At 54.1% G+C, this 23,495-nt stretch overlaps 1 protein-coding gene across 10 annotated transcripts in view; it reads right to left on the bottom strand.

Moving 5' to 3' along the window:
* Window positions 1-23,495, bottom strand: part of ANK1 (ankyrin 1) — a 209,891-nt gene that overhangs the window by 54,827 nt on the left and 131,569 nt on the right. For all 10 annotated transcript variants that reach the window (XR_009006492.1, XR_009006488.1, XR_009006489.1 and 7 more), the window contains exons 3-16: window positions 18,990-19,088; window positions 14,920-15,018; window positions 14,280-14,378; window positions 13,095-13,280; window positions 11,945-12,043; window positions 11,472-11,570; window positions 11,098-11,196; window positions 8,691-8,888; window positions 7,173-7,271; window positions 6,635-6,733; window positions 6,038-6,136; window positions 4,480-4,677; window positions 3,839-3,937; window positions 2,174-2,272 (exon numbers count right to left, since the gene is read on the bottom strand). Coding sequence is in view for 5 of the 10 variants with exons in the window: in XM_057537205.1 (XP_057393188.1) it covers window positions 2,174-2,272; window positions 3,839-3,937; window positions 4,480-4,677; window positions 6,038-6,136; window positions 6,635-6,733; window positions 7,173-7,271; window positions 8,691-8,888; window positions 11,098-11,196; window positions 11,472-11,570; window positions 11,945-12,043; window positions 13,095-13,280; window positions 14,280-14,378; window positions 14,920-15,018; window positions 18,990-19,088 (1,671 nt within the window). In the remaining 5 variants the exon portion in view is untranslated. The remainder of the gene's footprint in view (window positions 1-2,173; window positions 2,273-3,838; window positions 3,938-4,479; window positions 4,678-6,037; window positions 6,137-6,634; window positions 6,734-7,172; window positions 7,272-8,690; window positions 8,889-11,097; window positions 11,197-11,471; window positions 11,571-11,944; window positions 12,044-13,094; window positions 13,281-14,279; window positions 14,379-14,919; window positions 15,019-18,989; window positions 19,089-23,495) is intronic.

The raw sequence follows: 23,495 nt of genomic DNA, 5'->3' as shown, positions 1-23,495 counted from the left end.
AAGAATTAAATTGAATAATAAAAATCCTTCTCTCTGAGTAATTATGTAAGATGATTCATCCTACTGTTCCTCCTTTTAAATTTGATTATGTTATGAGAAAACATTCAATTCTCTGTAGGTTGTGTTCCCCTGACAAGATTGGCATTTTGACTGTAATAAAATTCATTAAACAAAACGAGGTTTGCACTGTATCAAAAGGGAGCAAAGAAAAGAGGTGGATCAGACCTGACATTTGGAGTCATCCCCAAATGGAGATCCTTCTCTCTGAGTATCAGAGAATCTTCCGACTCCAGAGCCCAGGTCTTTTAGCTGGAGCCGTGCTTCTCCAACTTGAATGTGTATGAAATCACTTGGGATCTTGGTAAAGTGCAGATTCTGACTGGGGGGCCCCAGATTCTGCATTTGTAACGAGCTCCCAAGTCAGGATGAAATGGGGTGAGGTCGCTGCTCACCTACGGTGCCCGACTGCAGCTTGCCTTCCATTCCCCGCATGGAAGCGAGGATTATTAGGACCTCTTTTACTGAACAAAGGACAGGAACTTGAGTACTTATTCACGTTCGTATAATCAGGAGTCCAGGCCACTTGGGCAATGGAGGATGTCTGCACTGGAAGAACGGCATCCCGTCCAGATCAGGCTGCCAGGTGACCCCCAGTTAAAACCAAGATACAAGAACAACCGTCAGTCTCAGATCAGGGACCAACCCCTGTGAGCTTTCTCCAAGTTGGGACTACAGGGAACGAATGACCTTCTGTAGGTGACAGGGACGAGGGGCAGGGAGGCAGGAGAGTCGGGGGAAAGATTCAGGAACGGTGTGAGCCAGTAAAAGGCTCCTCTTTCCCAAGGAAATGAGCTCGTCCAAAGGAATGCGCACCCTAGAGAGAGATCTGCCTAAACATTAAAACAACATTAGCATCAAAATTAGAAAGGGGTGGGTTTGGTTTGGGTGCAGAGAGACTTGCATGCGAAATTCTACAAAATTGCCAGACTGCTTTGGAAACTATTTTTTGCCATGGAAACAAAACCCATCTGTGCAGGGTTTGTGCTTGGATAAAGCTCCCTTTAAATACCATGAGCCTGGCTCTGATTTCTTTTATATAAGGAGCGGTGCGAGGAGGAGGGGAGTCCAGCGTTTTATTTTTAGAAGCAGGAGTAAGTCACGTCCCAGCAGGGCTGCGCGCTGTCTACACAGTGATGTGGGCTCTGCTACAACAGCGCGGGACCAGAGCCCAGGGAGACGGGGTGTCTGGGAGATGCTGTGTCTGCAGGAAAGTGAGGCTGTAAAATTCAGATGAGCATCCATTCTGAGAGGGGAAGGCAAGCTGAAGCCCGGCCCTGACTTTCCCTGCGTCCCCACGGAAGTCAGCAGGTGTCGGCTGGAATCACACTCTGACCCACCCATGGCTCCCTCCTGCCGCAGGGCTGAGCACTGTAGTGAGCTCAGGGACCGCGACTGTCCTTTGCACCCGAGCCCTGCCCCCTCTCCTCGCCCCTCATCTGCGGGGCCACCAGCCCCCTCGGCCCCCCTCCCCTCACAGACCCTGCACACCTTCTCATCCCACAGGGGACGGCCTGTCCCCCCAAAATGATCCTCGCGTCCACCTTTATCCCTGTACCTTGTACAGCACCCCCTCAGTCCACTCCTACATAAGCCCCATCCGCCCCCTACACTCAGGGTCCCTCGGGGCGATGCACCCATGGCTCTGAGCATCTCAGCGGCTGGTGTGAGGGTGCACGCCGGCCACACCTCAACGCGTAACGTATGTACAGAAACGGCACCATCTCAGAGCCGGAACTCCAGAGAGAAACAGATTTGGGGGAGACTATTCGCATTCAAGACAGGTTCCTCGCTCCAAGGTTCTGGTGAGTTCACCCCCAGCCCTGAATATTCTCCAAGTGTGGCCCTGGTCCCGGAATCCACGAACACGCTGTACATGCTGACCTCTGACGCCAGTTTGGCGTACACATTAGTTGTGTGAAACGAGCTCCACGTCTGCGAGGTGACCTGTGGCTGAGAAGTGCTCCCCACTTCCCGGCCCGCTCCGGTCCCCAGTCAGCAGCCGTGGCACTGCAGGTAATCAGGCTGCTTCTGCACGGCCCTCCCTGAGGGGTGGCGGCGCCTGCTGTCCCGGGGTGGGGACAGGGTGAGGGTGGGGGGGGACCAGGAGGCTTACCCAGGCCAGGCTGCGCGGGGAGCCGCCCCGGGGCAGCAGCAGCTTGACGACGTCCAGGTGGTTGTGGTGCACGGCGACGTGCAGGGGCGTCAGGCCACTCTGCGGGGAGAAGGACAGGGGACAGCCTTCACTCAGGGGACGTCCCACTGGCCGTGCCTGTGGCTGCAGGCAGCACCACGTGGGGATCCGTATCCACTTCTGTTACACAGGAAATCTGCTTGACCCCATTTCAGAGCCAGGCTTGAGCCGAAGTCACTAAAGGACACAAGCAGCTGGACCTGGGCCACCGCCTCATTCCTGGGGGGCCACCGCCTCAGTCCTGGGGGTCACCTCCTCCTCAGTCCTGGGGGTCACCTCCTCCTCAGTCCTGGGGGGCCACCTCCTCATTCCTGGGGGTCACCTCCTCCTCAGTCCTGGGGGTCACCTCCTCATTCCTGGGGGTCACCTCCTCCTCAGTCCTGGGGGTCACCTCCTCATTCCTGGGGGGCCACCTCCTCAGTCCTGGGGGTCACCGCCTCATTCCTGGGGTCACCGCCTCAGTCCTGGGGGGTCACCTCCTCAGTCCTGGGGGGTCACCTCCTCAGTCCTGGGGGTCACCTCCTCACTCCTGGGGGTCACCTCCTCACTCCTGGGGGTCACCTCCTCAGTCCTGGGGGTCACCTCCTCCTCAGTCCTGGGGGTCACCTCCTCCTCATTCCTGGGGGTCACCTCCTCCTCAGTCCTGGGGGTCACCTCCTCATTCCTGGGGGTCACCTCCTCAGTCCTGGGGGTCACCTCCTCACTCCTGGGGGTCACCTCCTCAGTCCTGGGGGTCACCTCCTCACTCCTGGGGGTCACCTCCTCACTCCTGGGGGTCACCTCCTCCTCAGTCCTGGGGGTCACCTCCTCACTCCTGGGGGTCACCTCCTCATTCCTGGGGGTCACCTCCTCCTCAGTCCTGGGGACCACCTCCTCCTCAGTCCTGGGGGTCACCTCCTCACTCCTGGGGGTCACCTCCTCCTCAGTCCTGGGGGTCACCTCCTCAGTCCTGGGGGTCACCTCCTCACTCCTGGGGGTCACCTCCTCCTCAGTCCTGGGGGTCACCTCCTCACTCCTGGGGGTCACCTCCTCACTCCTGGGGGTCACCTCCTCCTCAGTCCTGGGGGTCACCTCCTCACTCCTGGGGGTCACCTCCTCATTCCTGGGGGTCACCTCCTCCTCAGTCCTGGGGACCACCTCCTCCTCAGTCCTGGGGGGTCACCTCCTCAGTCCTGGGGGTCACCTCCTCATTCCTGGGGGTCACCTCCTCCTCAGTCCTGGGGACCACCTCCTCCTCAGTCCTGGGGGGTCACCTCCTCAGTCCTGGGGGTCACCTCCTCCTCAGTCCTGGGGGACCACCTCCTCACTCCTGGGGGTCACCTCCTCCTCAGTCCTGGGAGTCACCTCCTCATTCCTGGGGGTCCTAGGGGCTGATGGGGCAGTGCAGCACCCTCGCTCAGAGGGGCCACCGGGTCTTTCTAGCAGGGCAAGGTCTCTGTCAGAAAGATCTGTCTCCCCAGAGGCCATTCTTCCTGGACGGCTGCCCATTCGCAAGGGGGACGCAGTGGGCTCAGGCGGAGACGACCACCGGGCGCAGCTGCCCCTCGGCCCCGGCTGCACCCCGGCGGGAGGGAAGGTCAGGCTCACCTTCCCGGCGGCGTCTGGGTGCGCGCCACGCTCCAGCAGCAGCTGTGCCACGCGCACCTTCCCGTACTTGGCCGCCACGTGGAGAGGGGTAAATCCTTTCTGAGGAGAAACACAGGCCGTCGGAACCGTGGGGAGGCCCGCCATCCTCCCTGGAGAAAGGGCCCGCGGCGAAGGAGGTGTCCCACCCCGACTGGCGTGGAGACGCCGGTAGAATAAAGGGCACAGATGGTGTGATCCCGCTGAGACTCCCAGAGCCCAGGGGGCTGCCACCTGCCCCCCTCGCGACGGAGTCAAAACCACTGGTGCTGTTATTTGACAGCCAGCTAGCTGAGGGCAGGGGCTGGGCCGCCAGCCTTCTCGCATCCCAGAGCCTGTCTGGTCTGGCCAGAGCAGATCCTGAGCCATTCCATGATAAACAGACGAGGGCTGGTGGCTGGATGAGAAACTACAGTTCACCTTCCTGGGGAAGGACGGGACACATCCGGCTCACAGGTGGCGGCCAGTCCTGTGGGTCCATTCCTCCCAGCAGCCCTCAGCACAGTCAAGGCGATACAGAGGACCAGGTGGGAACGCCCCCCCCTGCCCCAGGCCCAGCTGGGACCAGCCTGCCGCTCTGGAGAACGGGAGGAGGAATGCTGTACCTTGGTCATGCACGCCTGGGACGCCTCCTTTTCCAGAAGGGCCAGAGCCGTTTCCACGTGGCCCTCTCGGGCCGCGATGTGCAGGGGGGTGTGCCCGGCGGTGGTGGCCAGGTTGGGGTTGGCGTTATTTTCTAGCAGGAGCTTCACCATGTTTGTGTGGCCAATGCGAGCTGCACAGTGAAGTGCGGTCTGGTCATCCTGGAACCCAAAGCAAAAACAAAGAACAGGGAACGCTAAGGTTACCTAACCCAACTCTTCATTTTATAAAGAAGGCAGGTGAGGCCCAGAGAGGTTAAGTGACTTTCTCAAGGCCACACAGCTAGTAAGAGGAAGAGCTGAGATTCAAATCTCTGAGTTATGGGAACGAATATGTTCTATATTATTTAATCCTTATAACAACCTTTCAAGTTAGTTGTTACTCCTACTTAATTGCCCAAAGGCTCAGCCTTCCCATCTGTAAAATGGGAATAATGGTATTGACCTCATAGGGCTATGGTTAGGATCAAGCAGACAGCGTGTATAAGATGTTTCACACCACGTTTGGCACAAACTATACATTGTGGTTGCTCTTACAGGCAGACCTCGGAGACACTGTGGGCTCAGCTCCAGACCACCGCAATAAATTGGGTAACACAGTAAAGCGAGTCACATGAATCTTTTTGGTTTCCCTGTGCATATAAAAATTATTTACATGCCATTACACTCCATTATGTGTGCAATAGGATTATGTCTAAAAAATACACTTACCTTAATTAAAAAATACTTTACTGCTAGAAAAATGCTGTCCACCTGACAACGCGGGGTTGCCACAAAACTTCAAATTCTAAAAAACATATTATCTGCAAAGCATACTAAAGCGAAGGGCAATCAAACGAGGTGAACCGTACTGTCTCCTGAGTCCTGTCTAAGCGTCCACTTGTCTTTCTGTCTGAAGGCTACCCTGGTTTTCTCTAAGCCAGGGGTGATGGGAGGGTCAGACCTGGGGAAAGGTGACTTTTCATCCCAGCTCCCGCCCCCCGCCCCTTCCAGTTTCCTCTGGAAGCTGAGGGGGTCAGTGGGCAGGGTCTCTGTGTTACTGGGCCCAGCCGGGGGCCTCCCTCACGTGGCTCAAACCCAAACCACAGTCCTGACACTAAACAGGGGCTCTGTGGTCTGTGTGGTAGGAAAGCCTGATCCTGGCCAAAGCCAGATTGCAAACTCAGCAGGTCTTCTTACCCTTTGCTCACTCAGTCCCTCAGAGATGCCTTTTACATCGCGGGGGCATCTTGATTTTCACCGGCAACCCTTTCTTCAAAAAGTTGCTTCTCTTCTGATACTGTGACTGTAACCCACACGCAACCTTTCAGCCGCCCCCCCCCCCCCCAATACTGTTTCTTGGCCTTTTGTTGATGCCAACACATCTCTGGCCTTCTCAGAACCCTTGCAAAGCAGAACCAAGCAGGTGTGACAAGGAATCTCAGTGCCACGAGCCCTGCAGCCTGGTCTCCAATCAGGGAGGATGGCTCCTCCTGCGCTTGAATTGCTTCCGTCTGGGATCCCTCGCATCTCCAGAACTCACCTTGGCCTTGGCATTGACTTTGGCTTTGTTCTGGAGCAAATATTTGGCCACTTCCATGTGCCCTGCTCTGGCTGCCATGTGTAGCGGGGTCTCCACTTTCTGTAAGATAACAAAATTATGGAAGTGTTAACACCTGCTGGGTTTCCAAAAGGGCACACACAGAGCTCCGCAGTGGCAGCCTGGAGTAGCTTGGCGGGCATTCATCCAAGAGGTGGAGTTACCCCAGCAAGCAACTTCAGCCTTTAGTGTGCTGATGCCCGGTGTATGTGTGTGTGTATGTGTGTGTGTGTGTGTGTAAGATACACTTAAAAGTAAACCCCAGAGCTAAGGAATGTTTAAAAACATACATGTATTCCCAGATAACACTCACTGAAGTTCCCAAATGATCGTCCAAAATAAAACCCCCAAGACTTACAGATGGGTGACACGTTTAACTGGGAAAGCGTCAGTACATACAGTCTTCCTCCCCAAGTCCGAAGCCCCTGCTATTCTGAGAGTTCTACCTCTGTCCTCGAGAGGAGAGCTTGGGATCGCTGGCAAACGCTCGCCTCTGAGCCCTCCGTCCACAGGAAGGGCCTGCTCTCCCCACGGACTCACCACATTGGAGACGTTGGGCGATGCTTCCCGCTGCACCAGGCTCTTCACGATGGGCAGGTGCCCCATGAAGGAGGCCACGTGGAGAGGTGTCAGGCCGGACTGGAACAGACCAGACAGGAGTGAGACGGGGGGGAGCCTTTCCCGCTCCTCCAGAGACACAGCCAGATGGATCTTAAGCTTTCCTGCCTCTAGGGGCTCCAGAACAGTCTTCCAAGGAAAGGGAGCTCTATGAAATGGGTCTGCTTCCAGGAAAATGGCCGGAGGGGAAAAAAAAATCCACTGCAGGGTGATTCCACCCACATGTACAACTCAAAACATTTTGCATCTGACCTTGGACAGCTCCCTGAGATCTGACACCAGCTCCCGGTCTTAGCGACCCCTGATGTATTCCTCTGAGAGTTCTAGACTAGCACACACAGCCACACACACGCACACACGCACACACACACACACACGCAGCCACGAAGAACAACTCTCAAGATGGCTATTGGAAGAAGACTCGTGGAGACTGTCCACTCGCCTGCGGAGTTTCTCCTACCTCAGTGACAGCATCGATGGAGGCCCCGGTCTTCAGCAGCAACTCCATGACGCGGATATGGTTCTTCTTGCAGGCGATGTGTAAGGGGGTAAAGCCATTCTGCAGCCCCACACAGAGGGAGACAGGCAAGCAGGGGCTCACACTCAAGCCCAAGGACCACCCAGACCACCCTGCTGATGAAAAGGCAGCCCCTGCCCAGCCTAAACGTCAATCACTGTGGATCACGGAAGAGGCGGGCGGCTCTCACTGTACCAGGCGAGGTCCTGGATACGTTGTCTGTAAACCCTTTTTCCAGATTAAGTCATATTTTTGGACGCACTGAAAGCGCCTGCCGTTTAAAGTTTCCTTAAGGGGAAATTTACAACAAAGAGAACTGCTGTGAAGCACAGCACGTTCCCTGAAACCGCCGTGCGTTTCTAGTCAAATGGATTTCTGTACCTCAGCCCTGCTCGAACATGATACGCTAGGATGTAAACCCCACCAGGGCAGGGATTTCTGTTTGTTCGCTGGGTTTTGTCTGTCTGCTTGTTTTTTCAGTGCTTTATCCCCTAGGGCAGTGGCTCTCAATGTGAGGAGAGGGGATTTTGTCTCACCACCCATCCCCCGCCCCGGGGACACTTGGCGATGTCTAGAGACGTTTTTGATTGTCACAACGAGGGGAGGAGTGCTATTAGCGCCTAGTGGGCGGAGGCCAGGGACGCTGCTAAACATCTATTCACGGGTCAGTCTCCCCACAACAAAGAGTATCGGGCCCCAAATGTCAGTAGTGCTGAGGTTGAGAAACCCCGACTACCCCAGGCAGTGCCTGGCAAGTGGGGACTGCTCGGTGAAAGCTTTCTGAACAAATGAATGAATAAATGAATGAACGAGCCATCCTTGCGGCCTGGAGGCTGTCCGGCCTTCTAAATTCTCCTCCTCTGGGAATGGGCACAGGGGAGATGGCGGGTGTGGGCAGGTTCCGTGCGGCGCTCCGGCCCCGCCAGCAACTTCCCTGCGAGTCCCTGGCCTGGGGCGAGCGAAAGGAACCACAGTCCCAGGAGGGAATTTGCTTTAGGCCTGAACTCACCTCTGCTCAAGCACCATGACCACTGTGAGCCCCTCTGAAGAGGAAGGATGCTTAGCTGAGCCCATTTCACTCACCCCCAAAGCAGATCAAAACCCCAGGCAGTCGCTAGAAGTCACCATCCCTCAGCTCTGGGCACGGACAGGAGTGATCTCCCGCATACCTACCGCACGCACTGCTTGTGAGTCAGGTGTCCTGGGCCCAAACCCACCCGGACCGCAGCCTGTTACGGGGGCTCGGTCATTATGTGTGGGATGCGGCAGGGAGTAAGGTCACATCCGCCTGTGCGCTGCCACGCCCCACGGGCCTCAGCGCCCCCCCTCCCACCCCGACACTGTCCCCGCCCTGAATCTCCAGGGCAGCTCCAGGCACCAGTGGGTACCTCCCTGGGGGGCTCAGCCATGCGGCTCTGGCCCTAGCCCCTCTGGCACCTTCTCCGATAGCCTCCCACTCACCAGGGCTCTGGAGTTTGGTTTGGCCCCTTTATCCAAAAGGACCTTGGCCACCCTGTGGTGGCCGCAGTGGGCGGCCACATGGAGCGGGGTCAGGTGGTCCAGCGTGATGTCGTCTATCTCTGCATTGTATTGCAGTAGGAGTCGGACACAGTCGAGGTGGTCCCCCTGAGCCGCCATGTGGATTGGGGACAAGCCATTCTGGTGAAGAGGGAAAACAACCAGTCGCAAAGGAAACGAACACGGAAATTCAAGGCAGGCAATGATTCCAACCTCACTTCCCACCTCCTCCCTACACAGGGCCTCCACGTGGCTCCCGGGTGAGCCTGGTTCATTCCGGCCTCCGCGTTCCTGCTGGTCTCTGATTGCAAACCTTCTTCTCACCCCGCCAAATCCTCCAGGCCAGCTCTAGCCAGGCCCACCTCTTCCACGAAGCCTCCCCTGGCCACCTTTGATTCCTGTGGGCTTTTCTCATCTGCACCCCTCACTCGGACCGTACTTATATACTTGCCGAATGGTTTTCATAATTAACTTTTCAGGTGTATGTATCTTCTCTCCTTCCTTAGAAGCTTCTTAAGATCAGTGACTGTGCCTAGTATCTCTTACACGCCCCACGCACGCATGAAACACACACAGTGGTCCTTAATCAATGTGGTCTTGAACGAATGAATGATGCTAAAATGGAATTTGGATCTAAAAACCTCCGTTCTTTGTCCCTGACAAGTGCACATCACTTTAAGAAACTGTTAAGGATCCTCACTGTTTCTTAAATAGCAATTTATTTCAAAAAAGTAATGACAGAGAAGACTCACTCACTCATTCATTCAGACATTAATTCAGCAAATATTAAGTGATTAAAGTGCACCAGGTATGGGATCAGCTCTGGGGAAACAGAACAGACAGAATTCCAGGCCAAGGAAGCTGGCAGACTAGTAGGTTAAAGATGGGGAAAGAGGTACGTTGTTGCCACTCCGTGTGGTGACATCAGGAAGGCGTGATAAAGCACAGAGGAGCAGGGGAGGGTGGAGTCATGATGGGGTCGGGGGGGACATGGGGAGAGAAGGCTTCCCGGGGAGGTGATCCCTGAGCTAGGACCTCGCCGGGGAGAAGACACAGGAAGAGCATCCCCGAGAAGGGAATGGCGCGTGCAGCGCCACAGAGGGAGCTGCCCTGGGACCCAGGGAGCTCCATGCAGGTAAGCACGCGGGAGGCCACGGGCGTAGAGCTGGACTCCAGGGGCAGGCGGGAGCTGCATCATGAAAGCCCCTGAGCGAGGAAACTGGGACGTTAGGTTTTAGCAAGAGACAACAGAAAGAAGGATTTTCAGCGAGGGAGAAACACAGTCAAGCTGCATGATGGCTATTGTTAGTGTTTGAATTGAACCGTGTCCCTCAAACTTCACATGTTGAAGTCCTAAAGCCCAGGACCTCGCGATGTGGCCTCACTTGGAAATAGGATCATTGCAGATGTAGTTAGTTAAGATGAGGTCACTGGTGTAGACCTTAATCCAATATGACTGCTGCCCTTATAAAAAGGGGAAATGTACACACACACACACACACACACACACACGACAGCCTGGGCCGTGAACATGACCCAGATTTCAGAGAGCTCCACTGAACACTCACATGATCCTCGGTCAGGGAATAAATTGCTTTCATGGTGTAGAATCTTATGACAGGGAGCTGCGCACAGAAAACCTCGGGAGTGACCATGGGTGGGTCTGGTTTCTGCCTTGCTCTGTTCTGACCACCTTCTAAATTCACCCCAAGAACGAGGCAGCGGGCCTGGAGGCGGTGTAGGCAACAACACGTAGTCTGACAGCTTTAGCCCCAGTAAGACTCAAGACCTCATATTAGAACTGAGGGTCGGGCCTCAAAAGAAAGGACCTTGAGAAGATCCATTTTGTTTTCTTTTCAACATCATCCAGTCCGGCCCAGGCTCTGAAGACTCCCCGAGTGCTTAGTTCCTGTCTTTTCTGGAGCCAGGGTAAAAGAGATGAGGCCTGATCTAGAGCTGTACAGACAAATGACAGCCCATGGGTCAAACCCAGCCTGCTGTCTGTGCTTGGCAATAAAGTTTTATTAGAACAGGGCTGCTAGTTTGCACATTATCCACGGCTGCTGCCCCACAACAGTGGTAGACTTGAATTGTTGTGACATTGACCAGGGCCTGCAAAGCCTAAAAATATTTACTATCTGGCCCTTTAGAGAGAAAGGGTGCCAACCTTGATCTAGATAATAATTAGAGCTGAGTGCCTCCTGTGTGACAGACATTGGGGTCAACGTCACACACACTGGCTGAGTTAGTAGAATTAACATCTCTGTTTCTCAGAAATGGGATTCGCCCCGGGTCGGCCTGACCTGGAGCCCTGCCTAAGAGATGTTCCTCGCAGAAAGGAAGCTCGCACCTTGGTTTTGGCTTGGATGGGCGCCCCGTGGTCCAGCAGGATCTCTGAGATTCGCAGGTGCCCATTCCGAGCTGCACAGTGGAGAGGTGTCAATTCATCCTTTAAAAGACAGTCAAAAAGAGAAAGCCCCAGAGGCACCCATCAGAGGTGGCTGGAGAGAAGGCACCTGTGGCATCATTCCAGCCGGAGAGGCACGAGAAGGCTTCCTCAAGGACCAGCTCGGTGGCGCATTCTGGTCTCCAGCTGCCCCTGTGGGCTGTTCTAGAGGCTGGACGCCCTTCCCTAGCTGGTCATGGGGAGCCCACTACCTGGGTGGGGCCCTGGCAGGCAGCACTCCCTCCCCTGGCCTTGCCGGGCAGCTTGCTGGCACCCACCTTGGTCCTTGTTTCTATCTGGGCGCCGCGGTCCAGCAGAAGCCGCACCATGATCACGTTTCCCCTGCGGGAAGCGATGTGCAGCGGCGTGATGCCGTTCTGGAGGGGAGGAAGGGCCTGGTCAGGGCGTGCATCCTTGTATGGGAGGCAGCTGCTCTGTGCCCTGCTCCCCTGTGGCCCTGCCCCAGCCCAAGGCAAGTGGCCACTCTGAGCCCACTGTTAGGACTCTTCTCGCCTGAGAAAGATTTCAAAGCCTCTAAGGACACGCCAGCCTCTTGGTTCATCACAGCAAGCTGGCTGAGCCCTGGTCCCCCAGAATCAAAAACACAGGCTGCAATTTCTTAGAAACGCATCCAGGGCTGTCTCGCCTGCAGGCATGTCTGCAGTGCGGGGATGTCCTTGGTGCCACGAGAGGGGGGCACTGGGTTCCCCCCGTCCCTGCACGCACGGGCGGCCTCACCAAAGGGCCTCACCTGGGGCGTGAAGTTGACACTGGCTCCCCGGTTGAGGAGCAGCTGGGCCACGTTGAGGTTCTCGTAATGAGCTGCGATGTGGAGGGGGGTGAATCCCGTCTGGCACACAACAGAGGGGGACAAGGCGTCACAGGCCACATACTGGCATTTCTACCTGAGGATCAGCCTGGGGTTCTGAAAAGCCGGCAGGACCAGCCGACCTCACACGGCAGGCAGATTCGGATGAAAGGGGTCAAGAGATGTCCCACGGCAAGTTACATCCAAAAGTGAGGTGCTACCTCTGGGGACACCCAGTCTCCGTGGTTCACGTGGACAAACCATGGACCAGGGTCGCCTCCCACCCTGCAGGCAGGGCCCGTTCCTCTGAACGGTTACTTCTGAAGAGATTTTAATGAATGAGTGAGAAGTGTTATGGGGTCCATGACCTTAATCCTCGGGACGGTTTCAGCCCCTATAGGGGTGCGGTGGCCCCTGGGTGGCCAGCGTGGCCCTTTGACCCTTGGTGGGTCCCTTGTCATCCTTCTGTTCCTAACCCCCGACCCCGTCTAACGATCCAGGCAGCGGTTTTCCAGGCGGAACCCCGTGACCGTGGGGCAGGGGCCTGTGTGACTGACTCAGCGCAAGTTCATTCCCAGCGGGAGGGAGACGTTAAGTTTAGACGTTAAGTCTAAACTTACAGGTAGTGAAAACATCGGACAGCGTGTGCAGACGGCGGGCTGTCCAGGCCCCTGGGAGGCCCCTCCCCGGTCCCATCTCCATGTGGGGACCCTTCCCTCCCTCCCTCCAACCGGGGGGAAGCTGGGTAAAGAGCTGGAATAAACTTCTAGAACACCACCTGGGTGGGGGGGATGGACTGCAAAGTCCTCCTCTGGCCAGAGGCCCCTCCTGCCCCACTTGGACGCTGTTCTGGGTGACCAGGAGCCACACCGAGCACGCGTCCTTCGGCGTTGCCCGGGGATTTAAAGGGGGGCGTCCCCTGTGGCGCTCGGATGGCTGGTGGAACGGCGGGCGCAGCGGGGCGGGTGCTTGGGGTGCACGCCGGAGCTTCTGTGGTCTGGGCTCGTTCCAGGTAACTGCCAGGCATCGGTGGAGACCCCGAGGGCCCCCGGTCCGGGCCCCGGCATGATCCCGGCCCCGCCGGCCGCCTCACCTTGGAAAGCACGTCGGGGTTGGGGTCGTTCTGCAGCAGCACCGCGGCCGTCCGCGTGTCATCGTTGCGGGCCGCGATGTGCAGGGCCGGCAGGCGCACCTTCCCCTTCGTCCCGTAGTTGATGAGGTGCGCCACCACGTTCTCGTGGCCCTGCTGCAGGGCCACGGCCAGAGGGGTGAAGCCGTCCTGACCGGGGGGAGAGGAGAGACCATTTGCTCTGACCGTCCTGACCGCTCGGTCCTCGGGGCAGGACACGCGCTTTCGAGCTCAGGGCTCTTGCCCTCTGCCCGAGAGGACCTCCCTCCTCCACAGCCTGCAAGCTGGGCTTGGATGCCACCTCCTCCCTGACGCCGCTCTTGGCCCTGCTTTCGTTCCCTGCCGTCTCACAGCACCTCCAATAATTTCCCTTTGGCGCGTATTTAACTTTTCCTTTATGACGTGCTCCTAGTCTGAGTGTTGATGAGAGCTTTTACTGCCCGGTCTCTTTGCCTCCTTCTCACCCCGTCACCCGGTGTCAGGACAGTGCCGTGAACTGATGGCCGACCATCGTTCCTTCATTCATTTCACAAATATTACTGAACGCCTACCAAATGCTGGAAACCACACCAGGCACTGAGGTTTCAATTGTGAGCTACTGTTATTAATCTCCTCGGTGTGTACCAGGGGCACAGGGCCCCCTGAACTGGCAAAGCAGATGTCATCTGATGCTAAGAGTCAAGAGAAGCTTTGGTTCCACCTAGTCCGATTTCATCATTTCACCAGTGACAAAACTCAGGGTCGAGTGACTTGTCCAAGAGTGTACGTGGGTTCCTGGCAAGAGCCTTTCTCATTAAGGTCCGAGGCAGACCTGTCACCTACACACGCGCGCGCACGCACACACACACACACACACACACACACACACACACACGTGCACTCACGCTCCCCACCCCAGCCCGGCCTCCAGTGTTTCTCACAGTGGGAATGACAGGCTCACCCCTGCTGTCACTTCTCTGGCACGTGTCTGGGCATCCCTCAACGGACATAACTTTGTCTCTTACCCCCCTGCAGGGTCCGACAGCACCCAGGACGTTGATCACGGCAGAGGATGCATCCCGAGCCATGTCCCAGGAACACGCTCCCCTGGGACCGTGTCCTCCCCCCGAGAGACATTCAGCCGTGAGGCCGCGTCCCCAAGGTACTTACCTCTGTGGCTACATTCTGATTCGCTCCGTTTTCCAGCAAAAACTTAACCACCTCCAAGTGATTCTCTTGTGCTGCCATGTACAGGGGTGTAAAGCCTTTCTGTAAGCCAAGAGAAAAAGCCATTGGAATTCACCCACGTTAGTGACAGGTGCTAAAACCGATGCAAAATCCTCCAAACTCGCGGACAGCTCTCCCTGCATCCTGTTTCCACCCAGCCCTTGTGGCAACGTCCCCACCTGTGTCTCCAGCTATAAAAACACACGGACACTGCAATGGCATAGCGGGGTTACTGCAAAAGACCACCAGGTGGGGTGATCCTCCCCGGGAGTCTGCTTCTGCCCCTCCCAGCATGGTCAGCCTCTTCTGCACACCCACCCCCGCTAATTTCACTCCCTTCCTCATCCCCCCTCACGTCCCCCCCCATACACAGATGAGCCACAACTAAATATATTATTCAGCTAAAGGAACAGAGACGGGGTCCACAATGACCCGCCCCATCGTGCTTAGAATGTCCACTGTGAAGCAGGAAAAAGCAAGAAGGTGCTTGGAGACATTTGAATACATTTGGACTCGGCCACACAGCGCGTCCACCCGGGTGAAGGGGACGGGCAGCCTCACGGGCCAGGGACCTGAGCATCACCTGTGACTGGGCGTTGACGTTGGCACCATAGTTGACGAGCTCCCGCACCACCTGGTCCTGACCCGCCAGGGCGGCGATGTGCAGCGCCGTGTTCCCCTTCTGAAACACAGGGAGGGAAGACAGGAGGTTCCCAGGGGCCCGCCACAGGTACAGGGCTGTCACAGGTGCGGGATAAGGGTGTTGTCTGCGGGGAGGCAGCGGGCTTCCTTTATGGCCGCAAGGGGCGGACCGCACACACTTGTGTGCCTGACCCATCAGACATCGTGAACAGCCCTGGCAGCCCAGGGAGGGAAGTTCTTCCCATTCTCCTGAAAAAAGAATGCCCCAGAACAAGAAAGCCAACTTCTCAGCACGGATCTGCTGCACTTGGGCTCGACGTCCCGACATCGGCCGACGGGCAGTCAGAATTCCCCAGGACACCTGCGGAAGGGCTGCCAGGCAAGCTGGTTCCTTGGACGTCCGGCTCCTCCCAGGCTGTGGCCCTGTAGGACGGGGCGGAGGCCCCGAGCTCCAGGGAAAAGGAGGCCACAGATCCTGTGGGCCCAGCTCCCTCATGCCATTACAGCAACACGCACCGGCCAAAGGCTGGACCAAAGGGGGCACGGGGTGAGGGGTAGTCAAGCATTAGATAGAAGCGGGAAGGGCAGAAATAGGTAAAGGAGTTGGGGAGGGGGGTTAGTAAAAGGAACTATATAATGTACGCAGAAGAAAAGAAAAATATGAAACTAAGTGCGGAAGAATAAATAGAATAGAACCTGGCAGAGGAAAACACAAAGGAAGAACGTGAATAAGTAAAATACAGTCAGTCAGAGTTCAGCAAGTCAGAGAGGAGAGAAGAAACGCTAGAAGCAAATGAGATTCACAGCTGTTTTAAGGTAAACTTTTCAAAAGCTGAGAACTGGTAACAGAGACTAAGACGCCAGGCAGGCTCTGAAGGTGGTGGTAGTGGCGGGGACGTGTGAGGTTTCTTGTCTGCATCCATCCTGGGCATTTAACAGCACTTCCTGGATGGGCGGGCTCAGGTCCAGCAGGCGGCTTCCGTTTCCGGGATGAGCCTCGCTGCCAGGCTCCTTCCTGCCTCCCTCCCAAGTCCCTCTCCCCCCACGTGACCCCACGGGCATCCTGCTCCGGGATGACCAGAGGCTGACCATTCCGGGAGGGGCAGGCGGGGCAGGCCCACTTGACAACGTCCATCAAACAGGGACCACAGCTGGACCCATCTGTCCCTCTGCTACTTACGGAGCACAGATCTCACACGACCTCACGTTTTCTAGTTCAGACGGCATATAGTTTTTAACTAAACTACATGAACACTTGCCAATCCATCTCAGGAAACCCACCAAACAGGGACTTCAAATCTAGTCTGTGCCCTGGGGCCACCGGCCACTGGGAGCCAAGCGCCTCCCCAAGGGGGTCTGAGCATCACAGGGTCTGGGCATCACAGGGCCACCCGGCGGCGCCCCAGGGCTCATGTTTCTGTCTCTAAAGCGCGGCCTGTCTCAGGCAGGAGGGTCCTCTCGTTACCTCCCAAATGTGTCTTTCTGATTTCTCCCTAAGTCCCATTTGATAAGCAGAAGGGTTTTTCCTCAAATATCCATCAGAGAATAAGTGCCAGAAATGAGTATATAGATGCTAAGTAATCTTTTTTTCTTCGAAGTCTGAAGAGCCTCCACTTAGACACCTTGGCACCTGGGTCCGACTCACTCGCTGTACCGAGAGGAACAGGGCTGCTGGCACCAGAACCTTCTCTAGGAATCAGGACTCAGACCTCCACGCCTCCCCACCTAGAAGGAGGCGTGCCGTGTCCATTCATCCATTCACTACACGCTGAGCACGTGTGTGTCCGGCACTGGGCCAGCTCAAGAAGGGAATTTCGAACATTTCTTTCCGTCTGCCCCTTCCTGCCTGAAATCCCACGACGACAGGACTCACCCCGTATAAACCCACGTGGAGGGAAGCTGGACAGGGAGAGATGTGGAGGCCTGGCCGTGGGACTGGGCCCGTGACATCTTCAGAACCTGGGCTGGATGCCCCCCTCCACACACACATGCACACGTCGCAAGGCTCAAGAAGACCCCCAGCCTCAGGTCCGGAGTCACAGGGAGATGGGGTTTTTTCTGCCCCTCCCTCAGCATGAAGGAACGTGCCCTCAAAGAAGCAGGAAAAATTACTTAGCTATATTTGGATCCACAAAGACCCAATTTCTCCATTTCCAGGGAGTCCCAGAGCTCACGGCAGGGTGGGTGGCCGCAGTGGGTGCTGAGTGAGTGCCCTGGCTGGGGAGGGGTGGGCTGACGCGGCTCTGATCCCCACCAGCTTGGATGCTGAGCTGGCCTCTGGGGGGTGCAGGGGGAGGCAAAGAATACATTTGTTTCACGCTTTTAAATTTTCTAAGCACAGTTTAGGAACCTATATTGGTTTTGGCTTTTTAGTCTTTTCTTTTTTTAATCTCGCTCCTGCTTGCGAGACCCATTACAATTCCCCAATCTGTTGTGACTCTTGCTTTGCCCACGGTTTCAGCTTCACCCTTTTTTTCCTCCCTCTGTTGGGCCCTCAGAAACCACGCTGGCTTATACAATTTCTATAAATAACAGAGACACACCAAGCGTTCGCTTGCAAAATACCGATCCAAGGGGGAAATTCGGAGAGAGTAAAACGTGCTGAAGCGTAGTGTTTGTGCAGCTCTTGTGGGGATGCCAGGGGGAGGACAGCCCTCTGGCCGCCACAGCCGGTCAGATGGTACCATGCTTGCGGCCAGGCAGCTGACGGCATCAGATGAGAAATAACCACATCCCTTTCATCCACAGAAGAAGCCGGGTGGAAACAATTGGTATTTGTCATGGGGTTAGAAAAAAAATGCCCTGTACACGTTCAGAAAGAGCAAGTCAGTCTATTTCATCCGTGAGATCTCTTCACCTTTGGGAAATGACAGGAAAATTACAGAATTTTACCTCGAGAGATGAGTCTACCTTCATAATATTTTGGTAGTTCACTTCATAACCATAAGTTATATCTGTTCTCTACCTGTTGCTCTTCTGGTTCTCTGCTCGCGAGGCGGTAAAACGTTTGCTGCGTGGAACTGAAATCGGGGCTGTGCATGAGACCACGTTGAATAAACAGCAAATGGAAAATAAGACGCTGCCGGGACCAGCCCAGGAAGAAAACCATGGGATGTAACAAAGGAAGGGGGAGAAGAGGAAACAGTACTTGACACAGTAAACAGAGGTGATTTTTTTGGTTTAATTTTGTTTGTTTTTAAATGCTGGCTGCTTGTTGCTTAGTAAACAAATAAGATGCATAAGAAATGAAACTGATTTTGCAACATGTAGATGCGTCAATTTCATGACTGCAGTTTCTGGACTTAAGTCACTGGTGTTTATAATCTACTGCTTTGGGGAGAAACGTCCTGCTGTGAGAGGTGTGACATCACACAAATGCTTGGAGTAAAGAGAACACTCTTCACTGTTCAAGGGACCCAGTAAGGAGAGGAAATGGGTTTGGGGCTGACCAAGGAAGACTCGCTGGAGAAGGATGAATGAGAGGGATATGGACTCTTCCACAGCCCTCATGAACGACACAGTCACCAATATTTATTGATTTCTTCCTATATAGGCATTATATATTCATTACCACATTTGATTTTCATACCAATCCTGCAACTACCTATTATAATCTCCATTTTAAAGATGAGTAAACTGAGGCTTCTCACTGGCTGAGTAACTTGCTTCAGGTCACAGAGTATGAAACATCTCAGCGAGGATTTGGACCCAAGGCACCTGCCTGTGGACCTCTTAGCTTGGGAAAGCATGAAGCCACTGGGCAAAGGGTTTTATTTTTAGATTTACAGTCGAGTGATCAGGATAAAGGCCCCCTGAATCCTTGTGGAAACGGGGTCCTGTGTTTTTCGGGTGACTTCAGGGGCTCACAGGGCTAGGAACTGACTGGGAGGATGAGAGAAGTTCAGAAGCAGGTTTGGGTTTCTGTCATGAAGGGCTGGTTTCTATGTCTTTAAGGTTTGGGACAATATGTGAATTTTGATGGAAACCTCCCGCCCCCGCCAAGAGACGTACCTTGGTTGTCGTTTCCAGGATGATCTCTTTGTGCAGAAGTTCGACCACCATCTTCACGTGGCCTTCTTTAGAGGCCAGATGCAAGCCGTTCAGCCCATTCTGTGAAGAGCAGAGAGGCAGGGACGGTGGGGTTAGAGGGCCCGTGCGTCTTGCTGGTCCAGGCGGCTGGACCGAGGTCCCTGACCGCGAGGGGCCGTGTGAAGGGCCCGAAGGGGAGACTCCGAGTGGTGTTGACATAGGCGCAGGGCAGAGCCAGCCTGTGACCAAAGCTTGTCTGACAGTTAAATTTAAGGGGAAGAAAAACAAACATTTTCCAGGGCCAACCATCAAATCCACAAAAGCAGAACTCTCACTGGGTAGTTAAAGTTCCAGCCGCCCGGGCTCTAAAGAAAGCAGCCAGCACAAGCCTCACTGGTCCCCTCCTGCTTCGGACCCTTCTGACCCTTGCACTTAGATGTCTTGAAACTTTCTGGCAAAAGCTGCCTTCAAAGAGAGCTACTCAGAACACAAATAACTGACTACACGATGGAACTAGCTTTCAGTTCCAATGGAGAAGTAGATCTTGGCTCCACACAGAGAATGATTTTCATCAGTCAGTGATCTCCACCCCCCTCCTTCCCCACCAGCAATCTCCCCTCTTCCCGTCTCCTCCTTCCTGTCTCCTCTGCTGGTCAACTCTGTTCTCCCATGTCCCCTTTCAGGGGGTGCCCCAGGGCCACCGTGGGCTCTGGCTGATAAGAAAGACCCTCATCACCAAGATGGAGGGGTTGGTTCCTGGTGGTGTGACTGGAGGGGTCCCTGGCTCACCCATCTTCAAATATCTCTGCAGCCCCACCGTGGGGTCCTGAAACTCCCACTCTCCCTTTGTATCAGGGCATCATTTTCAGGAGATTCCAATTAAAACACAAATATTCTGCCTGGGAGTGCTAGTGCATTAATCCATTAACAGATCAGTCCTATTGCTTTGCTAAAACCAGCACTGGAAAGTACTGAGTGATTACTGCCGTAATGCGACACAGGTGCCTCATGATGGGAGAATGGAACGTGTATAAGACCCTCTTTACGTCGGGGGCCTTGGACGGGGCGAATATAACAGGTGCCTTGGGTGTCAGAGAACAGCCCAGAGTAGGCTTGAAGGGAACTTTACCTACTTCTTATTTAGATCAGACCCGCCCTGCACCCCAAACACACACAGAGTACAGTTGGCCAAATCTTTGCCCGTCAGCACAGCCAGGCTTGCCAGGGTGGGTGTATGTGGAGGGGATGGGAGAGCCCGTTGCAATATTTCCTCTTGCCAATGCCTGAAAATCTCCGTTAGATTTCTTCCTCTTGCAGATTTTGGACACTATGAAAATGTAGGGTCCAAAGCGGTGTGAATAATCCACACCCCAGTGTGAATGAGTTTATCAGATAAAGGCTAGGTCAGAGCCCGTTTTGATAACAGAAAGGGAGAAAGTGGTTTAAGGCAAGACAGCAGGTGTGTGACTGCCGAGGGAGGGGGAGGAGCTCGGGGCTGAAGTACGCCAGTTCCCCTCAAATCATTCTGCAAAACACAAACTTGCAGAAAAGCCTTTGTCAGGTGACCCGCTCGGGCGCCTGGAGCCACTCTCTCCAGCTTTGCGTCCTGACTCTACCCCGGGGAAGGGTCTGCACCGGAGGGAGCCCCTCCTTCCCCAGCGCTGCGATCTGCAATCCCCTCTTCACACCCAGCAGCGCCTTGTCTGGAAGGCTCCGGGCGCTGAGCGCAGGCACCCTGTGGTCACGTGGGAATCCGGGGTGGGCGTATCACTGTGGGAATCACAGTCTGCTCACTGCAGGGGACTTGGCTGGGGCTTCGAGCGTGCGTGTGCTAACTGCAGGGCTTTCAGCACTGCCGGGGGGGGGGGGGGGGGTGGGGTGGGGGGTGCAGTCACTTTCCAGGAGCAGTCGCTGGTCCTGAATGCCTCAAAGCTGGGGAAGTGGCCAGTCTACAAGGAAAACGCTACTGTTCGCTGCTAACACCCCAGGGGTGGCTGGCCCTGCTCTTTGGAGCCAGAGTCAGGATCTCAGTCCACAGGGATTCTAGACACACAGTCTGCCCAGAGGATGCTGGCGTCCAAAGGGTTATTGGAGATCCCTGAATGCTGAGGAAACCAAGGCCCAGAGAAGTCAAATGATTGGCTCAGGTCACACAGCCTTTCTAGGTCACAGCTACATATAGAACCAACCTGGATGCCCCAGGAAGAAAGAGTTTGGGGCTTTTTTTTTTAACCCGAGGAACTAGTATGTTTCTTTTCATCAGCTGCTGAAAGCACAGGTTCCCTTTGTGATTACCAGGCAGCTTAGAGGGGCTGCTCAGTCACCATAACCGTCCGTGTGGGTCTGGTCACGACCGCTGTAGGTGGTCCCCAGGATTTTACTCGCTGCCCTGGTCCCTAGGAAGCCCCTCTGCTTCCCTCCCTGGGTCACATACCCCCCTCCCAAAGCTGAACTCTGGCAGAAGGCAAGGGACCGTCTAAATATCAATAGATCTGTATCTCTAATAGTTTTACTCAGCTTCCACCTTGGATCCTGGTTCAAAGATCTCTTTCTTCTTTATGACGATTTTTCTCACTTTATTTTTGATTTGTTTCCAACACAGTCACACTAAGTTACTTCCAAGTCCATTACTGTGATGATCTGAATCCAGCACCCTCACCAGGGCCACAGAACAAGCCCATGTAGCACAGCTATGACAGGTGTGCAAGAAGACCCAGGAATCTAGTGCAGAGCGAAATCACACAGGAGCACGGCTATGACAAACTCTTGTCCCAACTACGGTTACCTCACGCTGAGCATGCACTTAATCTGCTTCAGCTAACATTTACTGAGAAGCTATTCTGTGCCTGGCACTACACTAAGGATGCCTAAAACACAAACCCTGACCCTCAAAGAACTCAGTTTAGGACAGAAAGGAGATGCATAAAAATAAATGCGAAATCACGTGAAAAATGCCCAAAATGCAGGTATAAGACTGAAAGTAGCACAGAGGAGAAAGGAGCTGCTTGGTTAAGGGGTCAGGAAAGCTTCGCAGAGGGCTTTTCAGGGCAGTCTGCACACAGCCAGGGGTGCAAGTCCATTAACAATGGCAACGTGAGTTTAAACGTGTCTGAGTTTAAATTCTAAACCCATGAGCTCAGATTTTAGAAACTATGCTCCCGGCCATTCTCATCAAGTGCCCTCCTCTTTCTTCCATGAAGCATCTGGATTCCAGGAACGTACAAACATCCAGACCCACTGCAGCAAGTTTTCTCCAGCAACTGGCCTCAGCAGATGGATGGATGGCCACATGCAGCAGCTGAAGTCGCTGAAAGCCTGAAAACAAGTTTAGGGCATATGTACCCAAAGGAGCTTGTACAACTGTCTTATCAGAGGCATAACTAGTCTATGCAGGAGACCACTTCCAGTATTTCAAAAGAGTGTTTCATGGATAAATACTACATTTCATACTTTCTTTTTCTTTAAGCAGACTTGTTATTGCTCAAATCTGAAGGGGGGAGGGGTGCAAATTCTGGGAGCTACTTGTTCTTAACTAAAACTATGGACAGAGACAAACTGCAATCGACCACCTCTTTAAAATCAGGATCCGTGTGTTGTATTTGAGTCAAATCAAGTTTAAGTTTACGGCTAAGAGTAAAAGGTAGGCTGCTGAATCTTCCTCGCACCTTTTCAGCTACTCCAGCTAACTTGACAGCCACTCCACTCCACGCTGAATGGCAGACAGAATACTGAGGGGGATTACAGGGAGAAATCACATATTTCTTCCTCCAAATAACTGGGTGTAGAAGATAAACAAGAAGGAGGTGGAGGGATATTAGAGGAACTTCTTCAGCTAAATTAGAAGCTAGGGAGCAAAGCAGTAGCTACTTGTGGGCATTTTTTTAACCACACGCTTTTCTCAGGAATATGCCAGCTTGCCAAATTCTTCTTCCCGAAGACACCTGCTTCTGGGTCTCCAGTTACGTGCATGTTAGACTAACTGATTTTGTTCCACAGCCCTTGACTGCTCTTTTCTGTTTTTCTTTCATCACTCTTTTTCTATTTTTTGTTTCAATTTTGATCATTTCTACTGACATGTCTTCAAATTCTTTGATTCTTTCCTCAGCTGTGTCCAGTCTACTCTTGAGCCTGTTGAAGAAATTCCTCATTGCCATGAAAGTTTTAAAAAATTTCTAGCATTCATTGGGCTCTTTCTTACAGTTGCCATCTCTCTGCTGAAATCCCCTATCTGTCCATGAACGGTGTCCACTTTTCCTACTAGATCCTTTAACATATTAAGCATAGTTATTTCAAAGTCCATCTGATAGTTACAATATCCAGGTCATCTCTAAGTATGGTTCTGTTGATTGCTTTGTCTATTGACAATGCTTTGTTGTTGTTTTTTTTCTTACTGTGTGTATTGTAATTTCTAATTGAATGCCAGACACTATATATAGAAGAGCAGTAGAGACTGAAATAATTTGTGCCTGGAAATGGACATGCTTCTGC

The sequence above is a fragment of the Balaenoptera acutorostrata genome, chromosome 21, assembly GCF_949987535.1.
Source record: "Balaenoptera acutorostrata chromosome 21, mBalAcu1.1, whole genome shotgun sequence".
NCBI classification, from domain to species: domain Eukaryota; kingdom Metazoa; phylum Chordata; class Mammalia; order Artiodactyla; family Balaenopteridae; genus Balaenoptera; species Balaenoptera acutorostrata.
This window is presented reverse-complemented; position numbering and strand designations above follow the sequence as displayed.